The 20,545-nt window shown below is 34.7% G+C and overlaps 1 protein-coding gene across 1 annotated transcript in view; it reads left to right on the forward strand.

The window, feature by feature from the left end:
- Sycp1 (synaptonemal complex protein 1) overlaps positions 1-20,545 on the forward strand; it is a gene marked incomplete in the record, with an annotated part of 134,560 nt that overhangs the window by 27,907 nt on the left and 86,108 nt on the right. The window contains 4 exon segments of the mRNA XM_013516395.1: positions 2,531-2,625; positions 3,136-3,320; positions 4,641-4,708; positions 10,982-11,043. Coding sequence (XP_013371849.1) covers positions 2,531-2,625; positions 3,136-3,320; positions 4,641-4,708; positions 10,982-11,043 — 410 coding nt within the window.

Below are 20,545 nucleotides of genomic sequence, written 5' to 3' on the forward strand. Positions count from 1 at the left end.
TTGGGAAGAGTCCTCAGGTGGGCCACCATACCCAGCACCATGCTAATTTCTGTTCAGTTAAGTGTTACAAGTTGACCATTAGTTTAATCCACCACCAGGTAGAAATCCAGGTTTCCTATTTGGTCTAGGTTGTCACCAAAAGGGGGATTCTTTGTTGCTTGGTTAGTTATTTCTTCCTACTGAGTTGATTAGGAGTTGTGTTTCCCTATGTGGTCTCCAGTGATACCAAGTGGGGGAGTTTTCATTCCTTCTGGGTTTCATAAAAGTGAGGGCTTTGTTCAAGGCCTTGCTGGGTATATCCCAGTGTGATATATGAGCAATGCTTTGTTTTTAATGCATTTTGGGGGATATACAGACTCCCCATGTAATCTCTGCAACCACTATGGGAGTAGCTCACTCCTGGCTAGTGGAGATGATTCAGCCATTTAATCTTCTCTGACACCACTTTGGTTATGGGGATTATAGTGCTTTATCATTGGTGATGTAATAGTATGTTTAGGGTACCTATTTGACTTTTATTATAGTGTGGAGTACAGCACACAATTTAGTTTTCTGTGGTGTTTGGTTGGTGTAGTCTTAGGGGGCTGCTCCTTTTCCTAATCCTTTGGCCAGAGGTCAGATTTTTATTGGAGCATTTTTTTTTTTTTGTCTGTGCCTACTTGTATTTCCAAGTTGCTGACTTCTTTAACTCTAATTCTGTGGTATGAAAAGAAAATAATTCTGTGATATGTGAGGCAGAAACCAACCAACCAACTAAAACCTAATAAAAAAAGAAACCTTCAAAACAAAACTAAGACAGAAAGACAAAACGAAAAAGTCTCCTGAAAACAAAAACCTGAAAAGTACTCCATATTACCCCTTCATATTCAACAAGGGTCTTTTATTATGTTGTTTATCAGGGATGGGGGGGGCTCCAGCTGGTTTACCTCCTGTCTTTCAGTCTTACATTTTTTTGCATATATTGTCAAGAGTTTTCTATTGTACTTGAGAACATCTACTTAATATTCCCAGAAGTGAAGTACTAGTTTCATTTTTTAAAAAAATTTTTCCTTGACTACTTTGAAAGTTACTGTATTTCTATTTTTGTAAGCAATTACATTTAGATTAGTTACTTATGAAAGTGTAAAGCTAATTGGTACATTTACCTTCTTCTTGGGCTATTCAAGCACAGTAGGTCGTTAATTCCATTTAATCCCCTCCTCTTCTCTTTTTCATTCTGTAGACTAAACATTTTTATTATTACTTTGTCCAGACAATGTTTATGTGGTTTTACCCATGTAGTTTTCTTCCTTTCTTCTTTTTATTATTTTTCTTGTTTTCTTTACAGTGTAAACTTTTACTTTTCTAGCTTAAAGAATGTCATTTAAGGTGCTGGGGATTTAGCTCAGTGGCAAAAGGGCTTGCCTGGCAAGCGCAAGGTCATGAGTTTGGTTCCCGGTACTGGAGAAAAACCAAAAAAAAAAAAAAAAGAATGTTGTTTAGTGAGACAGTGAACTCTTAGGTTTTGTCTGGTATTTGCTTATTTATCTTAATCCATAAAGGATATTTTTGTGTATACATTTCCAAGTTGGCCTTTATTTCCCCCTCTCCTCCAAGACTTGGAAGAATCAGTTAGAAGCGTTAGAAGTAGAAGATACTAAAATCTCCTTGCAAAAAGTGTGATATGATTTAAAAACTGACTAGTGTATAATAGGTCACATTATCAATAAGGAGAGATAGACAAACAAATACATATAAGGGATAATCTGTTAATTCACCTGCCAAGTTTGATTTCTCTTATATGCTGTTTTGATTCTGTTAGAGTTATATATAATATTTAAGTAGTTTGAATATTCATCTTTGAGTTCTTGGAATGTAATAATCTTGAAAAGTTAATAAAGTTTGATGGTGGCAAAGAACCTAAAAAGACATTCTCAAAACAAGGTACACAAATGACAAAAAGGTACAGAAAAAAGTGTTCATCGTAAGTCAGTCAAGGAAATCCACATTCATTTTAATGTTTTTTTTCTATTAATGATATCGTGGTGTCAGTATATTATTTTTTAGTATGTTGTGTAGTATCCAAAATAGTTTCTGCTTCTAGAACAGTTTTAAATTATTTTGATTAAACCAACTCATCAAATCAAACAAATAATTTAGAATTATTTTCTAATGAAATTAGCTTGACTAGTTCCTAGTGTTTCTCTGAATTTTACCTGAACTATTGTCTAATAGAAAGTCTCTGTTCCCAAATCATTGGCCATATTCCATTATCTTCTTTATCTGCTCATTTTCTGGCCACCGTTTGCAGTTCTGATGCAGTGCAGGCAGGTAGAGAGAGAAGGTCTGCATTAACTGAAATAAGATATTTGAATCTCTCCCCAACAAAGTTTTATGGCTATCAATATTTAATATGTCTATATTCACACAATTCTGTCTCATTTTAGACCATTGTGTAATGGAGGAAAAAAGTAATCATTAACAAATAGTGACTAGATTTTTGCTATGTATTTTCTATTAAGTACTACCTATGTTGAATTTTCTTCTTTAGAATTACAGGATGAAAATTTAGAAGAATCAAATGAGAAGAAGAATCTTTTGGCATCTGAACTAGAAGATATTAAAATGTCCTTGCAAATAAGTATGGTATGTTTTAAAAATTGACTAGTGTGTAATATGGCACACTATCAATTAATGAACAAATTTACTGAGTACTAAAACCATGTTCAAGAATCCAGAGCTTCAACTAGAGAAGATACAGTTTCAGTTCACAAAATGAGCTTCAATTAGGGAAGATAAAATTTCAGTTTACAAAATGATTAGGATGAAAGCACATCAAAAGTATTAACTAAAATACAAGATTAACCTAGGTACCAAAAGAGTGAATCAGGCTAATTAATTGCTAAAAACAATTCTAAGAATTAAAAGAACTCTATGGGTTGGGTTGCATGGGAAGATTTTAAGGAGGAATTGGAACTATACATGAGATTTGGAGAATGGTAAATTGAGGTAAAAGTAGTGTGTTGATATTCCTGGGTGACTAAGAAGGGATGATGGATAGGACAAAGTACAGGGCAGGAAGGGGCAGCAAATTTACAGAAATGGATGAGTTTTTTTCTTAAGGCCCTTGGCTCATTGCTTTTGTTCTTCATTTAGAGTACTCAAAAGGCTTTAGAAGAAGATGTACAGAGAGCAGCACAAGTAGCATGTGAACTCACTAAAGAAAAAGAAGCTCAAGTGGAAGAATTTAATAAAGCTAAAGTTGCTCATTCATTTGTGGTTACTGAACTTAAAACTACTATCTGTAACTTAGAGGAATTATTAAGAACAGAACAACAAAGGTGAAATATTTTTTATTTAAAAATCAAATGAATACAAATTGACTTCTAATACTCAGTGCCATTTCTATTCATTGCTCTTTTTATGTGTAAAGTAGGAATACTTACTGATTTTTCCAAAAGTAGGAATACATTTCAAAAGTTTGTATTAGATAGGCAGGTATAATAGGAAAATATTTAAAAGCAGGTAATCTCTAGAATAGTTCTCATACATGCTTTGCTATATAAACTCAAGATATAAAGGCTGGTTCTTAAGTGCTGATGCAGTGGTATGACATTTATTTATTGAAGTTATATGTTACTCTTAGCTTTATAGGAGTTCTAGGCTGGGAGTTTATTTTACTGGGGTCTGTAACTTTTTTTCTGATTTAAAATTTGAATTTTAAATTAAATTTAAATTAATTTAAAATTTAAAGTTAAAAATTTAGCAACTATCCTGGAAAATAATACATAGTACTCTATGCTTATTAAATTAATGACCATGCTTAACTGTATATAACATAGGATATATGCATTTCATCTAAGTAGCAGTCAAAAACCTGAGTGTTAGGGCCTGGTTCTGTTATTTATGACTTTATATTAAGGAAGTATTCATATCAAGCTGTTGTGAGGCTGAGGTAATTATTTTTGTCCATTAGTATCGGGGTTAATTTTAGTAGAGTAAAAAGTATTTTTCTCTATACAGGGTCTAGGCCTACCAGCATGTCTTATCCATTGTTTGTGCATGGAGAGGGAGGAAAAGCTAGCTTTTCTAGCTATGCTAATCTTACACATTCTTTACTGATCTATGCAGATTTTAAAATTTCAGAATGGTAAATTATCTTAGATTCATCTGGTCCAGTACTTCCATTTTATAGTTTGAGGAAATAGAGTCAGAGGAGTCAAGAAAATGATACATATTGTCACATATGGGGTATTTGCAAGGTAGAATTTAGTAGTAGTTACATATTTATTCTTGCTAGGCCGATGCTGTGCCACTGACCTATATCCCCAGTGCCTTTTATTTATTTATTTATTTTAAATTCTAAGATGCATTAATTTGATTATCAGTAAAGAAATTATAACCAGTAAGCCTTAAGGTTTTATGTAGATGTAGTTAATATGAAGTTACATATTTATAATAGTTATTTATAATAGTTTTTATAGTTATTTCTTAAAAATATTATACTATATACAATAAGTACTCAGTATATATTTAATACTATAATTGGGTGATTTTTTTTGCTAAGATATATCAGTTGATAAATTGTACTAGTTTTAGTTTTTATGGTAGATGAATTTTGATCAAAACATTTTACATTGTAATATAACATATTTTACAAGATTGGAAAAAAATGAAGATCAACTGAAAATACTTACTATGGAGCTTCAGAAGAGATCCAGTGAGCTGGGTAAGATTTAGACAATGATGTATACTTTGATAATACTGGCTAATTAGAAGAACATAATTGAGTAGAGAAAATTTAAATTTTGAACATTTCAGTTTTATTACATAGTTCATACTGAGAAGTATCTCAGTAGGTAGCTTAAGAGGTGTTAATAATTCTTAGTGAGAAGTGTATGCTATATTTTAAGTAAATTTTAAAATTTCATGACTCAATCTTATTGGAGTAATAACTACTTACAATAGGAAAATGTGATCCTGTGTTACCATTTGGTATTGTTAATATGTAACAACTTTCATGATCAAAAGGAAGAGGGCCTGTAATTATTTTGTGAATTTATGACCAGTTGCTAATTCTAATGATCTATGCTTAATATTTACAAATGTACATACCTACAAATGTAGAGAATTAAAAAGACACAAAATACATTTTTTCAACTCCAACAAAAACAATTATTTTTATAAAGAAATTTTATGAATTGATAGGTATTTTTCTAGAATATCTCCACAATGTTCTACAAGCTTTGTTGTTAGCTTTGAATCTGTGTATAATTAATTACAACTAGTATTACTTCATATCTGAAATGTTTACTTAACCTTTCAAAAGTAGGCTGTTAATTGGGCATGGTGGTAGGTGCTTGTAATTCTAGCACTGTGGAGGCTGAGGCGGGAGGGCTACATAGTGAGTTCAAGGCCAGTCTGAATTACACAGCAAGACCTTGTCTCAAAAAGGCAAAAAAAAAAAGAGGCTATTTTGTTCACCCATATGTGTGCTTTTCTTTTTGAAATGCTTAATTTTCCATTGTTGATTAACTCATTATCATTCAAAATTTTAAAAATCTTTCATCATAGCATAAAGTACTGTTTTAAACCACTGCATATTATTTTCTTTAGAATTGGTTAACGTTATAAACTAAGGAGTAATTGTGCTCCTTAAAATATCTGCATTGGATGTTTATCTATAACAATTCAATCTATTTCTAATTTTTACTATCTAATTTATAAAGTACAACTAATTTGAGAGTTCCTAACTATTAAATAACTTCTTTTTTCTTGTTTTTGGGGATTGGACTCGGGATACTCTCCCACTCTGTGTGCCCAGCTGTATGTATTTTTTATTTTGAAACAGGGTCTCACTAAATTGCCCAAGCTGGCCTTGCACTTGTGATCTTTTGGCCTCAGCCTCCCAAGTAGCTCGCATTACAAGTGTATGGTGCCGTGCTTATCTTTAAATAACTTCGGTCTTCTTTTTGTCTGTCTTTCTGTCTTACTCTTTTGGAGAGGGGGAGGTTTGAGACAGGGTCTCACTATGTAGGTCAGGCTAGCCTCATACTTGTGGCGATCCTCTTTACCTCAGCCTCATGAGTGCTAAAATTACAGGTATATGCCAAAACTTTTGAATCTTTTCCTTTTCTTTTATATTCACAGACCCAGAACAGTTCGTTCTTGTTTGAACAGTTCGTTCTTATTTTCTCAGTTTTCGAATTTAAGCACATGCTTTTAGCTTAGTACAGCACGTATGTGAACATACATGTGTATGGAACACAAACTGTATCAGAGTAGTCATTCAAGCTGCTTGAGGTTACTTTGTCTTCATATTTACTATTCCTTCACTGTATTTACTCAGCTTTTACTTGCTTTACCTTTTTTTGGGTAGGTTTCTTACCCTAGTAGTCTTCATTTTTACTGTTTTACTTCCTGACTAAACTTTACTTTTTGCCTTTGATGGTATTTTCTTAGGCTTACATTTGTGGTTATAGTGTTTCTTCATCATCCCTTCAGCAATCTCAATTTGAAAACCACTTTTTATCTATTCACTGCTCTGATACAGCATTGCTCTTCTCTTTATATCTTGTTAGAGCTGGACCAGACATGTCAGACCAGTACTAAATGCAGAAGTTTGAAAATTAGTCTGTTTCCAGTTTTATATACCTTTGGCCCATTCTCTATATTGATGCTAGAACATTGTTTAAAAATACATGTCTGATTATTCTTTGTTGCAAATTTAAGAGCTGTCTCATTGCCAAGTTTCAGCTCTTCAATATTAGCTGCCATTTCATTGGTGCTTTGAAGAGTAAGGGTAGTGCATACAAAGTAAGTTAAAGCTAACTGTAATATAAAATCTTTGTCAAATGATTCCTTCCCTACGTCCCCTCTCACACTCTCCTTCCTTACCTCCCTCCCTCCCTCTTATCTGCCCTTTCAGGAGAGAATTCTTTTGGCTCTTGGTTTCCCAGTTTTTTTATTTGCTGCCATTCACTTTGCTACATTTATGTCTCCTCTTATCCTCAGTGCAGTCTAAATATTGCTCTAAACAGGTCTTATTACTATGGTCATTTTTCTCACCTGCTGTGATCATTTTTCTGTTTCTACACTCATTTTTGCTTTTAATCTGGCTATGTAATATACTCTGCCTTAAGTGTGTCAAAATGCTTCTGCTTTGATTACCAGATACATAATACAGTGATTGGGCTCAGACTTACTTATTCCTGATTTAGCTGTGTGTGTATTATGAGGAACAAAATAGACATTGTTTTCCCTTTTCTCATGAGGTTTGCACTCTACTTAGGAAATACATAAAACAGTCACAAATTATTATAAATTGAGCTAAGTGTTTGAAAGAAATAAAAATAGTGCAATGTAAGAAAATACTAGAGGGTTGGATGTGGTGGCATATTCCTGTAATCTTAGTACTCAGGAGGTTGAGGCAGGAGGATTGCTGTGAGTTCAAGGCCAGCCTGAACTGCACAGCAAGATTCTGTCTCAAAAACAAAACAAAACAAAGCAAAACAAAACAGAAAAATCAAGAACAAAAACCAAAAAAAAATAAATAGAGCCCAATTTAGATTTCTTGATCAGGTGTCACCTTCCATTGAGAACTAAAAAAATAAGTGAGATTTAAAATGTTAGATAAGGCTTGGAGTTGGAGAGAACTTTTCAGTACGGGAAAAATACTTATAAATGCTCTGAGGTGTTAAGAAGCTCACTTCATTTAAGTGACTGAAAGTCTTTGCAGCTGAGTATAAGAAGTGATATATGGAGAGAAATCGATAGGAATACAGGGAGACTGTTTAGGTAAGCTCAAAAAATGAATTTTGATTTTATTCTAACACTGAAACTATTGAAAGATACTAAATAAAGGAATGATGCAATCTGGTGTATGATTTTTTAGGCCTCCCTATATCTTATATAATGCACGTAAATTTGGTGGTAGGTAGCTAATGAGGGAAAGAGTGGAAGCAGACAAATGGAATTGCAGCTTGAGTGGTCCAGGAATGAAAGAATATCATTTAAAAATAGAAATCATATGACTATTTTGCTGCCTTTTCTGAGAGGCTCATTAATCCAAAGATAGTTCTTTTTTTACTCCAAAAAGTTTTCTTCCTGTTGTTTCCTTCTTTCTTTTAAATCGTACTGTTCGCAGGAGCTCTTGATGGAGAGACTTTGGAAATTCTGTATGTACCCTTCATGTGAGTTTTTTAAAAACCTTTTTCTTATGCTTCCTCTCTCTTTATTCTTTTTCCTAAATATGGGGAGATGGTTTTCTGGCTTCTCCCCTGCTAATTATTCTTTAACTGTTTCTGTTTCACTATTTTGAATTCTCCTGTCAAATTTTGAGTTCCCAAGAGCTCTAGGTAACCTGAGGCATACTATCCTGTTGGGTATTATGCTTAGCAAAATACTGCTCTCTTTGCTGTTAACTTTTCTATTTGAATTTTAGTTTTTCTCTTAGTTGAATTTGGAGCCTTTTTTCTTTTTTTTGAGATAGGGTCTCAGTATGCAGTTCAGACTGGCCTTGAGCTCACCTTGTAGCCCAGGTTGGTCTCAAACTCTCAAAGATCCTCCAAGCGTTGGGATTATAGGCGTGCGCCACCACGCCCGACCGGAGCCTCTTTCATGGTTTTTCTTCTCAAGTTGTTGGTACCTGATGATTCAGTTAGCTAAGCATTTGAGAATCCGTCTTCACTCATGTGTATTGTAATATGATTCCTTTGATTATGGGAACTCACAAGAGGTACTGGAAGGAGAGGTAGGCTTGGTAGCTTGTCTTTTGGTATAGGGCAGTGATGTGAAGCTGTTAGTGCTTTCAATGACACTGTGGTATGCTTGTGTAGCTTTACCACCACTGGTACAGGGGATGTTTATCTTGCTTGGGGATTATGAGCTATTTGGGACGTGATAGTGTCTTTGGTCCTAGTTCCCAGAATTTTTGCTTTAAACTGAGATATACTTTGTGTGGTAGGAGGGTGTGATTCCCTGGTCTGGTTGTTCCACAAGCCTCATTGAATTAATGCAAGACCCCCTACCAACAAGAATTCTTTAGTTACCTGGTTTGTTAAGGATCCTCCCTTTTGTTCTTGCTGCTTTTGCTGTCTTCTACCACCATGAATTGTTGTCCTGTCTTATTTTGGTAATGTTACTTCCTTTTTTTTTTTTTTTTTTTCTTCTTTTATCTTTTCTCTAATTTTATGGGATTAAGGTGAGAATGTAGAATTTCTCAGTCCATTGTCTTAAACCAGTCCTCAAGTTTTTAAAGATTATTTTTATCTGAAATGAAACTTGCTGATCGTTTTATATGTGACAGGTTTTTCTTTTAGATTCAATATTGACACTGCATGTTTTGCAATTGTTTTTTTAAAGATGGTGGACAGTTACTACAAATGTTACTTTAGAATGGACAGCGAGAGAGAGTTTTAGTGATTATTATATTTCCAGTAATTAATAACTCAGTAAAGAGAGCCAGTATTTTAGACAATATATTTTCTTCTGTAGGCAGTTAAAAATGTAAGAAAAGAGAAAAAAATGAGAGATTTGGGCTATAAAATTTTCACTTCATTAACATAATTCATGGAAGTATAGAGAAGCATCCTAAAGCATTATTATTTAGGGCAGCAAGAAGGACATGTGTTAACAAAGAGGAGTTTGAGGTAAAGTAGAAATACAAAAAATCAGTAATGCAGGATCTTTAGAATCAAAGGAAAAAAAGTAGGAAATGTTTAATGGTATCAGATACTACCAGGCTCCATAATGATGAAGACTGAGGATAATACCTGTTATGGTTTGTGTCTGGATGTGCCCCCAAAGCCTCATGCAGTCATGGGGTGGGCTTTTAGAGTTTATGACTGATCCATGATCCAGTGATGGGATTAGGGGTGTGAGTGCTATATGCGTCCTGGGGTGGAAAATTTGCATATGTAAGAGAGAGAAAGAGGCTGCTTGCTGCCACTCCTCCCTTTTGTTCTTGCTGCTTTTGCTGTCTTCTACCACCATGAATTGTTGCCCTGTGCCATGTGCCACTCTGCCTTGGAGCCTGTACTGAAAACCTTGACAAACTGTGGGCTAAATAAACCTTTCCTTCTTTAGTTCTGGGTGTCGGGTATTTCATTGCAGCAACGAGAGAAAAGTAACCAAGACAATATCACATTACACTTACTGATTTTTTTTTTTTTTGTGATGCTAGAGATTGAACCCAGCACCTTCCCACTGAGCTATATCCCCAGCTCTTTTTTCTCCTTTTAATGTTTTGAGACAGGGTCTTTCTAAGTTGCCTAGGCTGGGTTTGAATTTGTGCTCCTCTGGCCTTAGTCTCATGCTGATGATAGATGTGTACCACCACCCCTGGTTTATTGTTGATCTTTGAGAACAATTTTTTAGTAATATCATGGAGATAGGCATTAGTTTTGTGAGGAAGAGACATGTAGTCGACAAACAGGAGTTTGTGAAACAAAATGAGAAATCTGAAAATAGTTTGAAAGGGTAGGAAGGTTAATTACATAATTCTGTTTTACATTCAAATGGGATATTTAGGTAAAATAGAAATAAATTTTTTTTTTACTTGGAGTGTGTATTGGTAATATAGCAGCTGAGGAGTGAAAGAGATGGGGATGTCAAAATCCAAAGCACACTGTTAACAGCTTCAGAAAAGATCACTTTTTGGAGTAAAGATTAAGAGGTTAGGTACGTTCAGATAATGATAAATTAAAGGTAAAGGCACTAGCTGACCTCGTTCCAAATATATTTTATGTAGACTTATTGCTTATTTTACTTTATGAATTTTGTACTCATTTGGCTATAGGATTAACTTTATAAAGTTGTTATTGCCATTTTACTTTTGTATGGCTGCTTTAGACTCCCTATATGCTGCTTTTATGCTTTACAGTGCTGTACTTACATTGATGTATGTCTTGATTTTTTTTCTCCCTTCAGATAGCTTAATTTCCTTTCTCACCTTATTCTTTTAATGCAGCTTTTAACACATATTTATTCTTTTGCTTTTTAGAAGAGATGACTAAATTTAAAAATAACACAGAAGTAGAAGTTGAAGAATTGAAAAAAGAATTAGTAAGTATGGTCTTTCCTGTTAATATATGGGAATTACTTTTCAAAACAGTATTGAGTCCACTGAATTAGAACCTCACAATATAAATGTTTCATACTGCTTTTCACCTAAAATTTGAAAAATGATTATAAGTAAAGCTATAATATCTATCCATTTTTATACATCTTGTTAACTGTTCATCAAAGTGTTCATATTATTTAAATGTATGCTGATAGCACACTTAATAAGATTTAACATGTATTTATGTATTCTGTAGCGATTGTAAATTTAGTACTTTTGGGTGCTGTATCACAAGGATCCAATTTTGAAAAAGCTGGCATATTTATTTAGTACTGAAAAGTACTGTTCAGGTGTGTACTGAATTTGTAGGATAAAGCTTTATTATACTTTAATTGATTACAATGTGGAGAACATGGGTTAGCAAGTGCGTGTGTATATGCATGTGCGTGCACTCCATAGCAGTCCCAGGGCCTTGCATATGCTAGATCAGGCTCTACCACTAAACTAGAGCCCCTACCTGCCAAGTTTTTCTACAGAAGATCAGTGAATATTTTAGATTTGGGGGCTATATTTGATCTGCTTTAATTCTTTCTTCTGCTTTTACCTCCTTTGCTTCTCTTTTATTTTTAACCGTATAAAAACGTAAAAACCATTCTTAGCCCAAAGATCTACAAAAGATACTGTAGGCTGAACTTGTCTTGCCAGCTGTGGTTACTGACCTATTGTATAGGGGACAATATTGTTTATGACTATAGACATTGGATTTTGTGTTTACCTATCTCATTTGCAACTCCTAGTTCTTTTGTCTCTTAGAAAGCATTCATTCTCCACTGAATTAATTTAACTTTTCTGACTTACAATAATGTCTTACGTTGATTTAACATTTGGTAATGCATACTTATATAATTCTGTGCTTAAATGTCATTGCTTTAGGAAGCCTCTCTTAATAGACAAGGCTAGATTTAAGTCTCTATATGGCTTATTTCCATAGCACCTTGAATATTTCTTGTACAACATTTACCACAAATGACATTAATTTATTTTCAGTATAATTACTTAAGACTTTATGATTTAGATTCCTCCTTACCTAGCATAATGTCTAGTATATTGTATGATTAATGAGTAAAGAGTGGGTGTGGGTGGCACCAATCAGTAGGCTTATAGCCTGGTTGGAATATGAAGAGACAGAAAGAAGATAGGCCACTGCTTTGCTGCCTCCTACCTGCCACTTCATAAACTGTTTTTCCCTTATGATGCCCTTCTGCCATGCTGTCCTGCTTTGAAGCCAGCTGACTATGAACTGAAACTTGTACAAACTGTGAGCTGAAATAAACTTTTTCTCCTTTAACTTGTGGGTGTAGGGTATTTTATCCCAGCTATGAGAAAAGTAACTAAGATAGCCATTCGTATGCTTTAAAATTGTTTAAATGTTGACATGTTTCAATTAGGTTCATCATTTTGAAACTTGTTTTGTATTTGTTTTTTTATTTTCATTCCTCTTTAATATATGGGCTATTTCCAAGATTTAGGTATTTATAAATTGTGCTTCTATAAATATGATTATGCATATATCACTGTGGAATTATCCTTTTAACTCTTTCAGGAGTATACCAAGGAGGGGAATAGCTGGGTCAAGTGGAACCTCTAGTTTTAGTTTTTTTTTGAGGAAGCTCCACACTGATTTTCATAGTGGTCAAACCAATGGCACTACTACCAGCAGTGGGTGAAGGTTCCTTTCTCCCCACAGTCTTGCCAGCATTTGATATTGGTTGATTTTTTTGAGGATAACCATTTCTGGAGTGAGATGGACTCTCTGTCTTGTTTTTTTTCCTTCCTTCCTTCCTCCCTCCCTCCTTCCCTCCCTCTTTCTTTGTTACTGGAAATTGAACTCAGAGCTGTGCCACTGAGCTATATATCCCTGACCCTCCATGTTGTTTTTATTTACATTGCTCACATGACCAGTGAAGTTCAGCATTTTTTTCATACATTTATTTGCCATTTGCACTTCTTCATCTGAGAACTATTTACTTCACATGGCTATTTTTGGACTGGGTCTTTAAATTGAGGGAGTGTGATTTTTTAAGTTCTTCATATATTCTGGATGTTAGTTCTTTGAGGAGTAGCTGATAAAGATTTTTTTCTGTTCTGTGGATTGCCTTTTTACTCAGTTGGTGGCTTCTTTTGCTGTGTAAAAGCTTTTCAACAGGATATGATCCCAGTTGTTTATTCATTGCACTATGTAATTTGGGTTTTGTTCAAGAAATCTTTGCCTATACCTAATTCTTCAAGAGTTTTACCTATTTGATCTTCCAGCAGATGATCTTTGCTCTATCTCAATTTTAGTTTAGTGCATTGTGAGAGATAGGGATCTAGATTTAATCTTCGGCATGTGGAAAGCCTGTTTTTCCAGCACTGTTTATTAAACAGGCTGTCTTTCTTCCAGTGAGGGTATTTGGCCCCTTTGTCAAAGATTAAGTGCCTGAGTGTGCTTTGAATTGTGTCTGTGTGTTCTATTGATCCTTGAGTCTGTTTTTTGCCAACTGAATGCTGTTTTTATCATGGTAGCCTAACTTCAAATTGAGGATTGCGTTATTCCCCACCTTGCTTTTATTGTCCAGAATTGCTTTTGTTATTGTGTGTCACCTCTGGTTCCAAAATTCTGGCTCCTGAATTTTAGGAATGTTTTTTCTAGTTCTGAGGAATGTTACTGGTATTTTGATTGGAATTGCATCAAATCTGTGTAACAGTTTTGAAAGTATGACTATTTGCACTATATTAGTTCTGCTATCCAAGAACAGGATATCTTTTCATTTTCCGAGAGCCTCTTTAATTCGTTTTTCAGAGTACTGTAGTTGTCAGTGTAAAGTTCTTTCACTTTGTTAGCTTGATTCCTAGATATTTCCTTTTTCTTGAAGCTACTATGAAAGGTGTTAATTCCTTAATTTCTCTCCAGTGAGTTTGTTATTCATGTAGGGAATACTATTGATTTTGGGGCATTGACTTTGCATCCTGCTATACTACTGAAGTTCTTTTCTTTTCCTTTTTTTCTTTTTGTTACTTGGTTTTTTTTGTGATAGGATCTTACTGTGTAGTTTAGGCTGGCTTGAACTCACAGCAGTCTTCCTGCCTTAGTGTCCCGACTGCTGGAATCACAGGTGTGTGTCATCATGCCTTACTGAATTGCTTTATTAAATCTAGGAGTTTTTTGGGTGTTTTATCTAGAATATCATGTCTTCAAGCAAATAATGATAATTTAAGTCCTTTCTTTTCTACCCATATTGCTTTTATTCTTTTCTCATGTCTATGTGTTCTGGATAATGTTTCCAGAACTATGTTGAACAAGAGTGATGAGAGTAGGCATCCTTGTCTTGTTCCTCAGTTTAGAGTAAAAGCTTTCAGGTTTTGACCATTTAGATGATGTTGACTGTTGATTTGTCACAGATGGCCTTTATCAGGTTGGGATAAGAACCTTCTCTTGAATTTTTTTCTTAAAATTTTCTTTAGGGTTTTTATCTTGAATGGGTGTTGGATTTTGTCAGATGCTTTTTCTGCATCTATTGAGATGACCATGTGGTTTTTATCCTTGGTTCTGTTAGTGTGTTGTATTATATTTGCTGATTTGCAAGTGTTGAGCCATCCCTGCATCCCTAGGATGAATCCTACTTGGTCATGGTATATAATCTTGATGATTTGCTGCATTCCATATTCTAGGATCAAATTATTGAGGATTTTTGAAGGTATGTTTTTTGGCCTGTTTTACTGGTTTGTAGTTTATCTGAGCTGTTCTATTGGCCTGTAGTTCTCTCTCTCTTTTTAGGGAGATGTCTTGGTATCAGGGTAATGAGTTTGCTTCCTTTTCAGTGTTATTAAAGAGTTTGAGGAGTAATAGTATTAGATGTTTTCTAAATGTCTTAGAGAATTGAGCAGTGACTCTCTTAGGACCTGGGCTTTTCTTGGTTAGTAGGTTTTTAAATTATTTCCTGAATTTCATTGATTTTGGAATGTTTAGAGTTCATATATCTTCTTGATTTAGCTTTGCTAATTCATATGTATCTAGGAATCTATCCATTTCTTTTGAATTTTCCTTGTTATTAGAGTACAGGCTGTCAAGGTGGGTACTGATGATCTTCTAGATTTCTGCAGGATCTTCTTTGATTTCTCCCTTTTCATTCCTAATTGCATGGGTTTGGATCTTTTCTTTCCTTGTTTTAATGAGGTTTGCTATTTAATCTTTTGAAGGCTAACTCTTTAATGTATGGATTTTTAAAAATTTTATTAGTCTCAATTGCATCAATTTCTGCTCTCATCTTTATAATTTCCTTCCTAATATGATATTTGGGTTTACCTTGTTCTTTTTATAGAACTTTGTTTCAACATTATTTATTTGAGCTTATTCTGTTTTTCTTTTGTGGGAATTGACCTGTTGGGACTATTGGTCTCTTGGTGGTCCCCAGGAGAAAAGGGCAGGGGTATTTAGAAAATAAAGATAAGAGACAAGAGCTGAGGTCAGGTGGAGGCCTCTTACAGATGGGAAAGAGGACTGAACAACAACAGTAGGGGCATTTATTTATACTTTTGCAAGGTTAGTATCACAAGACACAAGGTTGCCTAGTGACTAATGACTGAAATTGTCTAGATGGAATGTTTTTCTCAAGACTGAGGCAGCTTGACTGCTTGAGGCACTCTGGCTGTGTCCTGCCCTCACTCATATGGTTAATTTCCAGCTTCAGCCACTCTCAACGTTTCTCTTTTTTGTTTAGTTGTATAAGTGATGGTGTTCACAGGTGGAGGAGCTGTGTTTGGAGAACTGTAGAAGACCTTTTCATTTTTGATGAATTTACTTGTTTAGGCTAAAGATTTCCAGTCTAAAGATTTTTGGTACCTGTATACAGCAATTTAATCCTATATAGTCCAATATTCCATAATAGTAGTGAGTTATGAGTACTGCTGGGAATTGTCAGAAATTGTTTGTGATTTGAACCTTTTACAGCTAGAATATTATTATGGTATTATTTTCCACATCTTGTGGTTACACTTTTCTACTGGATGTTTAAGAACAAATTACAATGAGATCTGTACTAATAAAATTTAACTTCTTGCTATCGATCTAGGTCAGTTAAGTCTCCTCAGGAATCACCTTGGAACCAAGTATAGCACCTCTAGTTTTTCTGTGTCATCCATCTAGGTGCGTCACAGCCATTGCTTGACCAAGTTGCTTTCTGTGAAAGCTTGGAGATTTTTTTCTCTCCCAGTGACTCTCCTTAGGCACACTATACATCATAGAATCACTTTCATCTGGTCCCATAATCTCCTTGATCAGAAAATCAGGGATTCAACCAAATTATAGGATGTCGCTGCAGAGGTTTGCTTATGTCCTGGGTCCTCACTGACCTCAGACGGCTAGGGCCAAAATATTTGCTATCCTTTTAGCCCATATAACACTCTAACTTTTGGTCTCCAAATCTCACTTCTTAAACATCTAGAAGAGAAGATCAATGACATTACATTGTAATGGAGGCAGTATGCTTAATACTGTTATCTGAATATCAGACACCTTAGAACAAAAATTGAACCGTTATTTTTCAACAACCATGGATATCCTAATATTTACATCCTGAGAGAATGTTAACAGACAGTAGTTACATATTTTCACACAGAAATTTCGAAATAAAACCATATGTAACATAGCATGATAATCATGATGACATTTTGTAACATACCTAGTTTTTCATTTTGACATAAAGTAACCCTTTTAAATAATCCTTTGTCTGATACATAAGCTTTTACCTAATTAGTTGTCCTTTATTTATTTACTTATTTATTTATTGATTGATTGATTGTCTTTTTTGAGACAGGGTCTCACTGTGCAGTTCAGGCTGGCCTTGAGGTCACTTCATAGCCCAGGCTGGTCTCGAACTTGCAACGATCCTCTTGCCTCAGCCTCCCGATTGCTGGGATTACAGGCATGCACCACCACGCCTGGCTAGTTGTCCTTTCATGGAACATACATTACAAGTTTTTTGTTAAGGGCAGAGGTCTGAATCTGAAGGAAAGTCTTATCACCATACACAATCCTTATTTTACATTTTGGAAGACCTATACATCTGGAATCATGAATACATTTAATACACCATGAGATTAACAATAATGAATTGTCATACACATGTGAAAATCTTTATTTCTTAATTTCGTTTTGTATCAAGAGCATCTTTTATGAGAAAATCTTACTGTAATTTTTACTGAAAAACTTTATCTTTTAACCAAATGACCAGATTATTGGAGGTGTCTCCCAAGACCTGATGGAGGTTATTGGGGGCTCCTTACTAATGAACAAAGGTTGGCCACCCCTCTATTTGCCAGTTGGGAAGTCCTATCCAATAATCTCTCCCCACTCTGAGGAATTTTTGTTCATTATCTCAAATTTTTTGATGACCTGTAAGTAAACCAATGTTGATGTCACTTAGACTAGCAGGTAACTTGGGTGAAAGCATGCTTTTAAGTCTATAACCCAACTTGTATTATGAACAAATGATCAAAAGATAAGAAAATCTAAAAACATCATATCACAGTGATATATGTGCACCTATGTTCATAGCAGCACAATTTGTAATTGCTAAAATGTGGAAGCAACCCAAATGTCCATCCACCGAGAATTGGATAAGAAAATTATGGTACTTTTATATAATGGAATATTACTCAGCTATAAAGAAAGATAAACTCGAGGCCTTTATATTTAAATGGTCACAACTAGAGACCATACTCATAAGTGAAATAAGTCAAACATACATGTGCAAGCACCTCATTGTTTCACTAGTGTAAAACTTGAAAGAGTTAATTTAAACTCGGAGGTATGATAGACACTGTGAAATGACAGGAAACCACTGAAGAGTAAAGGGCTTCTGGGATGTGGGAAAAGAGAAGGGAAAGGAGGAGAAATTTTGTATGTATGTATATACAGGATAGTTAACATGGTTGTTCTTCTGTCTTCTATTTCTATGCTGAAAGAAACTGTCATTGAGTCTTTGGTTGACCAGTATTGCATGTCTATATCTGTTTTCATGAGAAGCCACTTTGAAGATATCAATATGTAATACAACCACCATTGTTAATTCCCTACCACTTTGTTTGTAACTCTGTATTGTCTGTATTGTGCTTGTGATATGTTGTAAAATGTATGTCTGTTAATGTTTCCCTCCTTTTATCTTTAAAATAAAAAAAAAAAGATGGGGGCTGGGGATTTAGCTCAGTGGCAAAAGCGCCTGCCTGGCAAGCGCAAGGTCGTGAGTTCGGTTCCCGGTACCGGAGAAAAACCAAAAAAAAAAAAAAAAAAAAAAAAAAAAAAAAAGATAAGAAAATTGTTAAGCTGAAATAAAAAGAGGAATAGCTGTTCATGGAATGACAGACAAAACAAACAGCTTTACAAAATCAAGAGTGTACTCAAATATATTTTTGACCGAATTGAATTATAGTAACTGTGTTACAATTCTAGAAATTTATAATTATAAATAGACCAGTCAAATTTTGTTGTTCGTCAGTTAGCAGAGATCTCACAACAGAAAAATTTGGAAGGAATAGAATTTTTTCTCTATAATTAATATACATTTTTAATATTTTTTTTGTCTTAAGAATGCTGGTAACTTTCAGCTCAATTGTCTAGATATACTTTATCACCTACTTAAACCTTATATTTCCATTTTGTCAGTTTCTTCAATAGGCCCCAGGTCAAATCTGACCTCCTCATTGTCAACTTCTTCTCCAGATCTGGCTTCATGATACAGCCAGACAGCATGCTCTAGCAAAACACAAACATATTGTTGACCCAAAATTCGCCTTTTCTTTTGCTTTACCTGTTTGAATTATCTTTCTGTTGCTGTACTTTCATCTTTTGTAGAATTTGAAAATGTAATAGTATATGTTGCCATCATCCATTTTGTTTTTGTAATTGAATTTTGATCATACATTGAGAAACCTGTATCCTATATTTTGGAAGAGGAAGCCATCATATAGCCTCCCTTATGCTAAGATGACCCTTCTGTGAAAATAGAACCAAATTAAATTAACCTGTGTGAAGGATAATGACAATAACACCAGAGAAATTAGCTCAAAAGGTGGGTGAAGCCAATTAATATTACCAAATAAAGTCTGAAAATCATTTTAGGTTGATCTGAACAGTTTGGGGTAATTTGTTTTGTTTTTTGTTTTTTTTTCCGGTACTGGGAATCAAACTCACAACCTTGTGCTTGCCAGGCAGGCACTGTGCCACTGAGCTAAATCACCAGCCCCAGTTTGGGGTAATTTGTTTTTGTAGGATAAGGTAATCCAAATATGGAAAAGTTGTCATAGCTTTCCTCCTTTTGTACGTCACCACCAGGCCTGCCATTATTTAAATGGGATGTCAAAATCAAGTGACTGTTTAAACCCCATTGCTTTTAGATTGTACTCCAAACCTTTATACCTATTTGTAAAATATTAAAGCTTTTCTACACCAATATAATTTAGGACTTAAAACAGGCAGTCAACCTCTCTAGGAATTATGAGAGCACCAAAGACTTACTGAACAAAGAAATGGAGTAGTAGCAGCGTACCAGTATCACAAACACAAGCAAATCAAAGCAAGAACATTCAAAGTGATACAGAGTCTCAAGACAAAATAATATGAGTCAACAGTGGTTGTCACATTACATATAGCTATCCTCAACTACATTGCTCAGATTACCCAATGTAAGAATGAAAGATTGCTCAAACCATTATCGGGAATGAGAAAATAATTCTTTGATAAAACAGTAGAAATAATAGAATTTCACTAAGATGGTAGGAGTTCACCATTGTAATTCCAGTGCATATTGTTACTTTCAAATCAGTTGCTCAGACCACCAGACACAAGCATGCAAAGTCTATCAGAACATAAAAAATGGTAATTATTAACTGTTCATTTCAGTACACCATCAGACATCAGCAATACAGTTATCACAGCTGTTCATATATATATTTATATTTTGCGTTCCTTTTTTTCTTTTTTCTTATTTCCCTCATCCCGGTTGTTCCTTCCTTTGAGCAGTTTCTTTCCCTTTCTTATCATCTATTGTACGTTTTGAGTTTTAGCTAGTCTTTCAGGTTCCTACATCAAGGAGACAATATGATGTTTACCTATCTCGGTCCGATTTATTTCACTTATGAGTATGGTCTCTCGTTGCATCCATTTACCTACAAATTTTAATAGCTGAGTAATACTCTATTGTATAAAAATACCACATCTTTGTTACCCATTCCTCAGTGGATGGGCATCTGGGTTGTTTCTAAGATTTAGCTATAACAAATTGTACTGCTATAAACATGGGTGCACATATATGGCTGTGGTATGATGTCTTTAATTCTGGGGAAATACCCAGAAGGGGAATAGCTGGGTTAAATGGGACTTCCAATCCTAGTTTTGTGAGGAATCTCCAAATTGATTTCCACAGTGGTTTCACGAATCTACACTCCCACCAGCAGTGGAGTAGGGTT

The sequence above is a fragment of the Chinchilla lanigera genome, unplaced genomic scaffold, assembly GCF_000276665.1.
Source record: "Chinchilla lanigera isolate Chin_1 unplaced genomic scaffold, ChiLan1.0 scaffold00034, whole genome shotgun sequence".
NCBI classification, from domain to species: domain Eukaryota; kingdom Metazoa; phylum Chordata; class Mammalia; order Rodentia; family Chinchillidae; genus Chinchilla; species Chinchilla lanigera.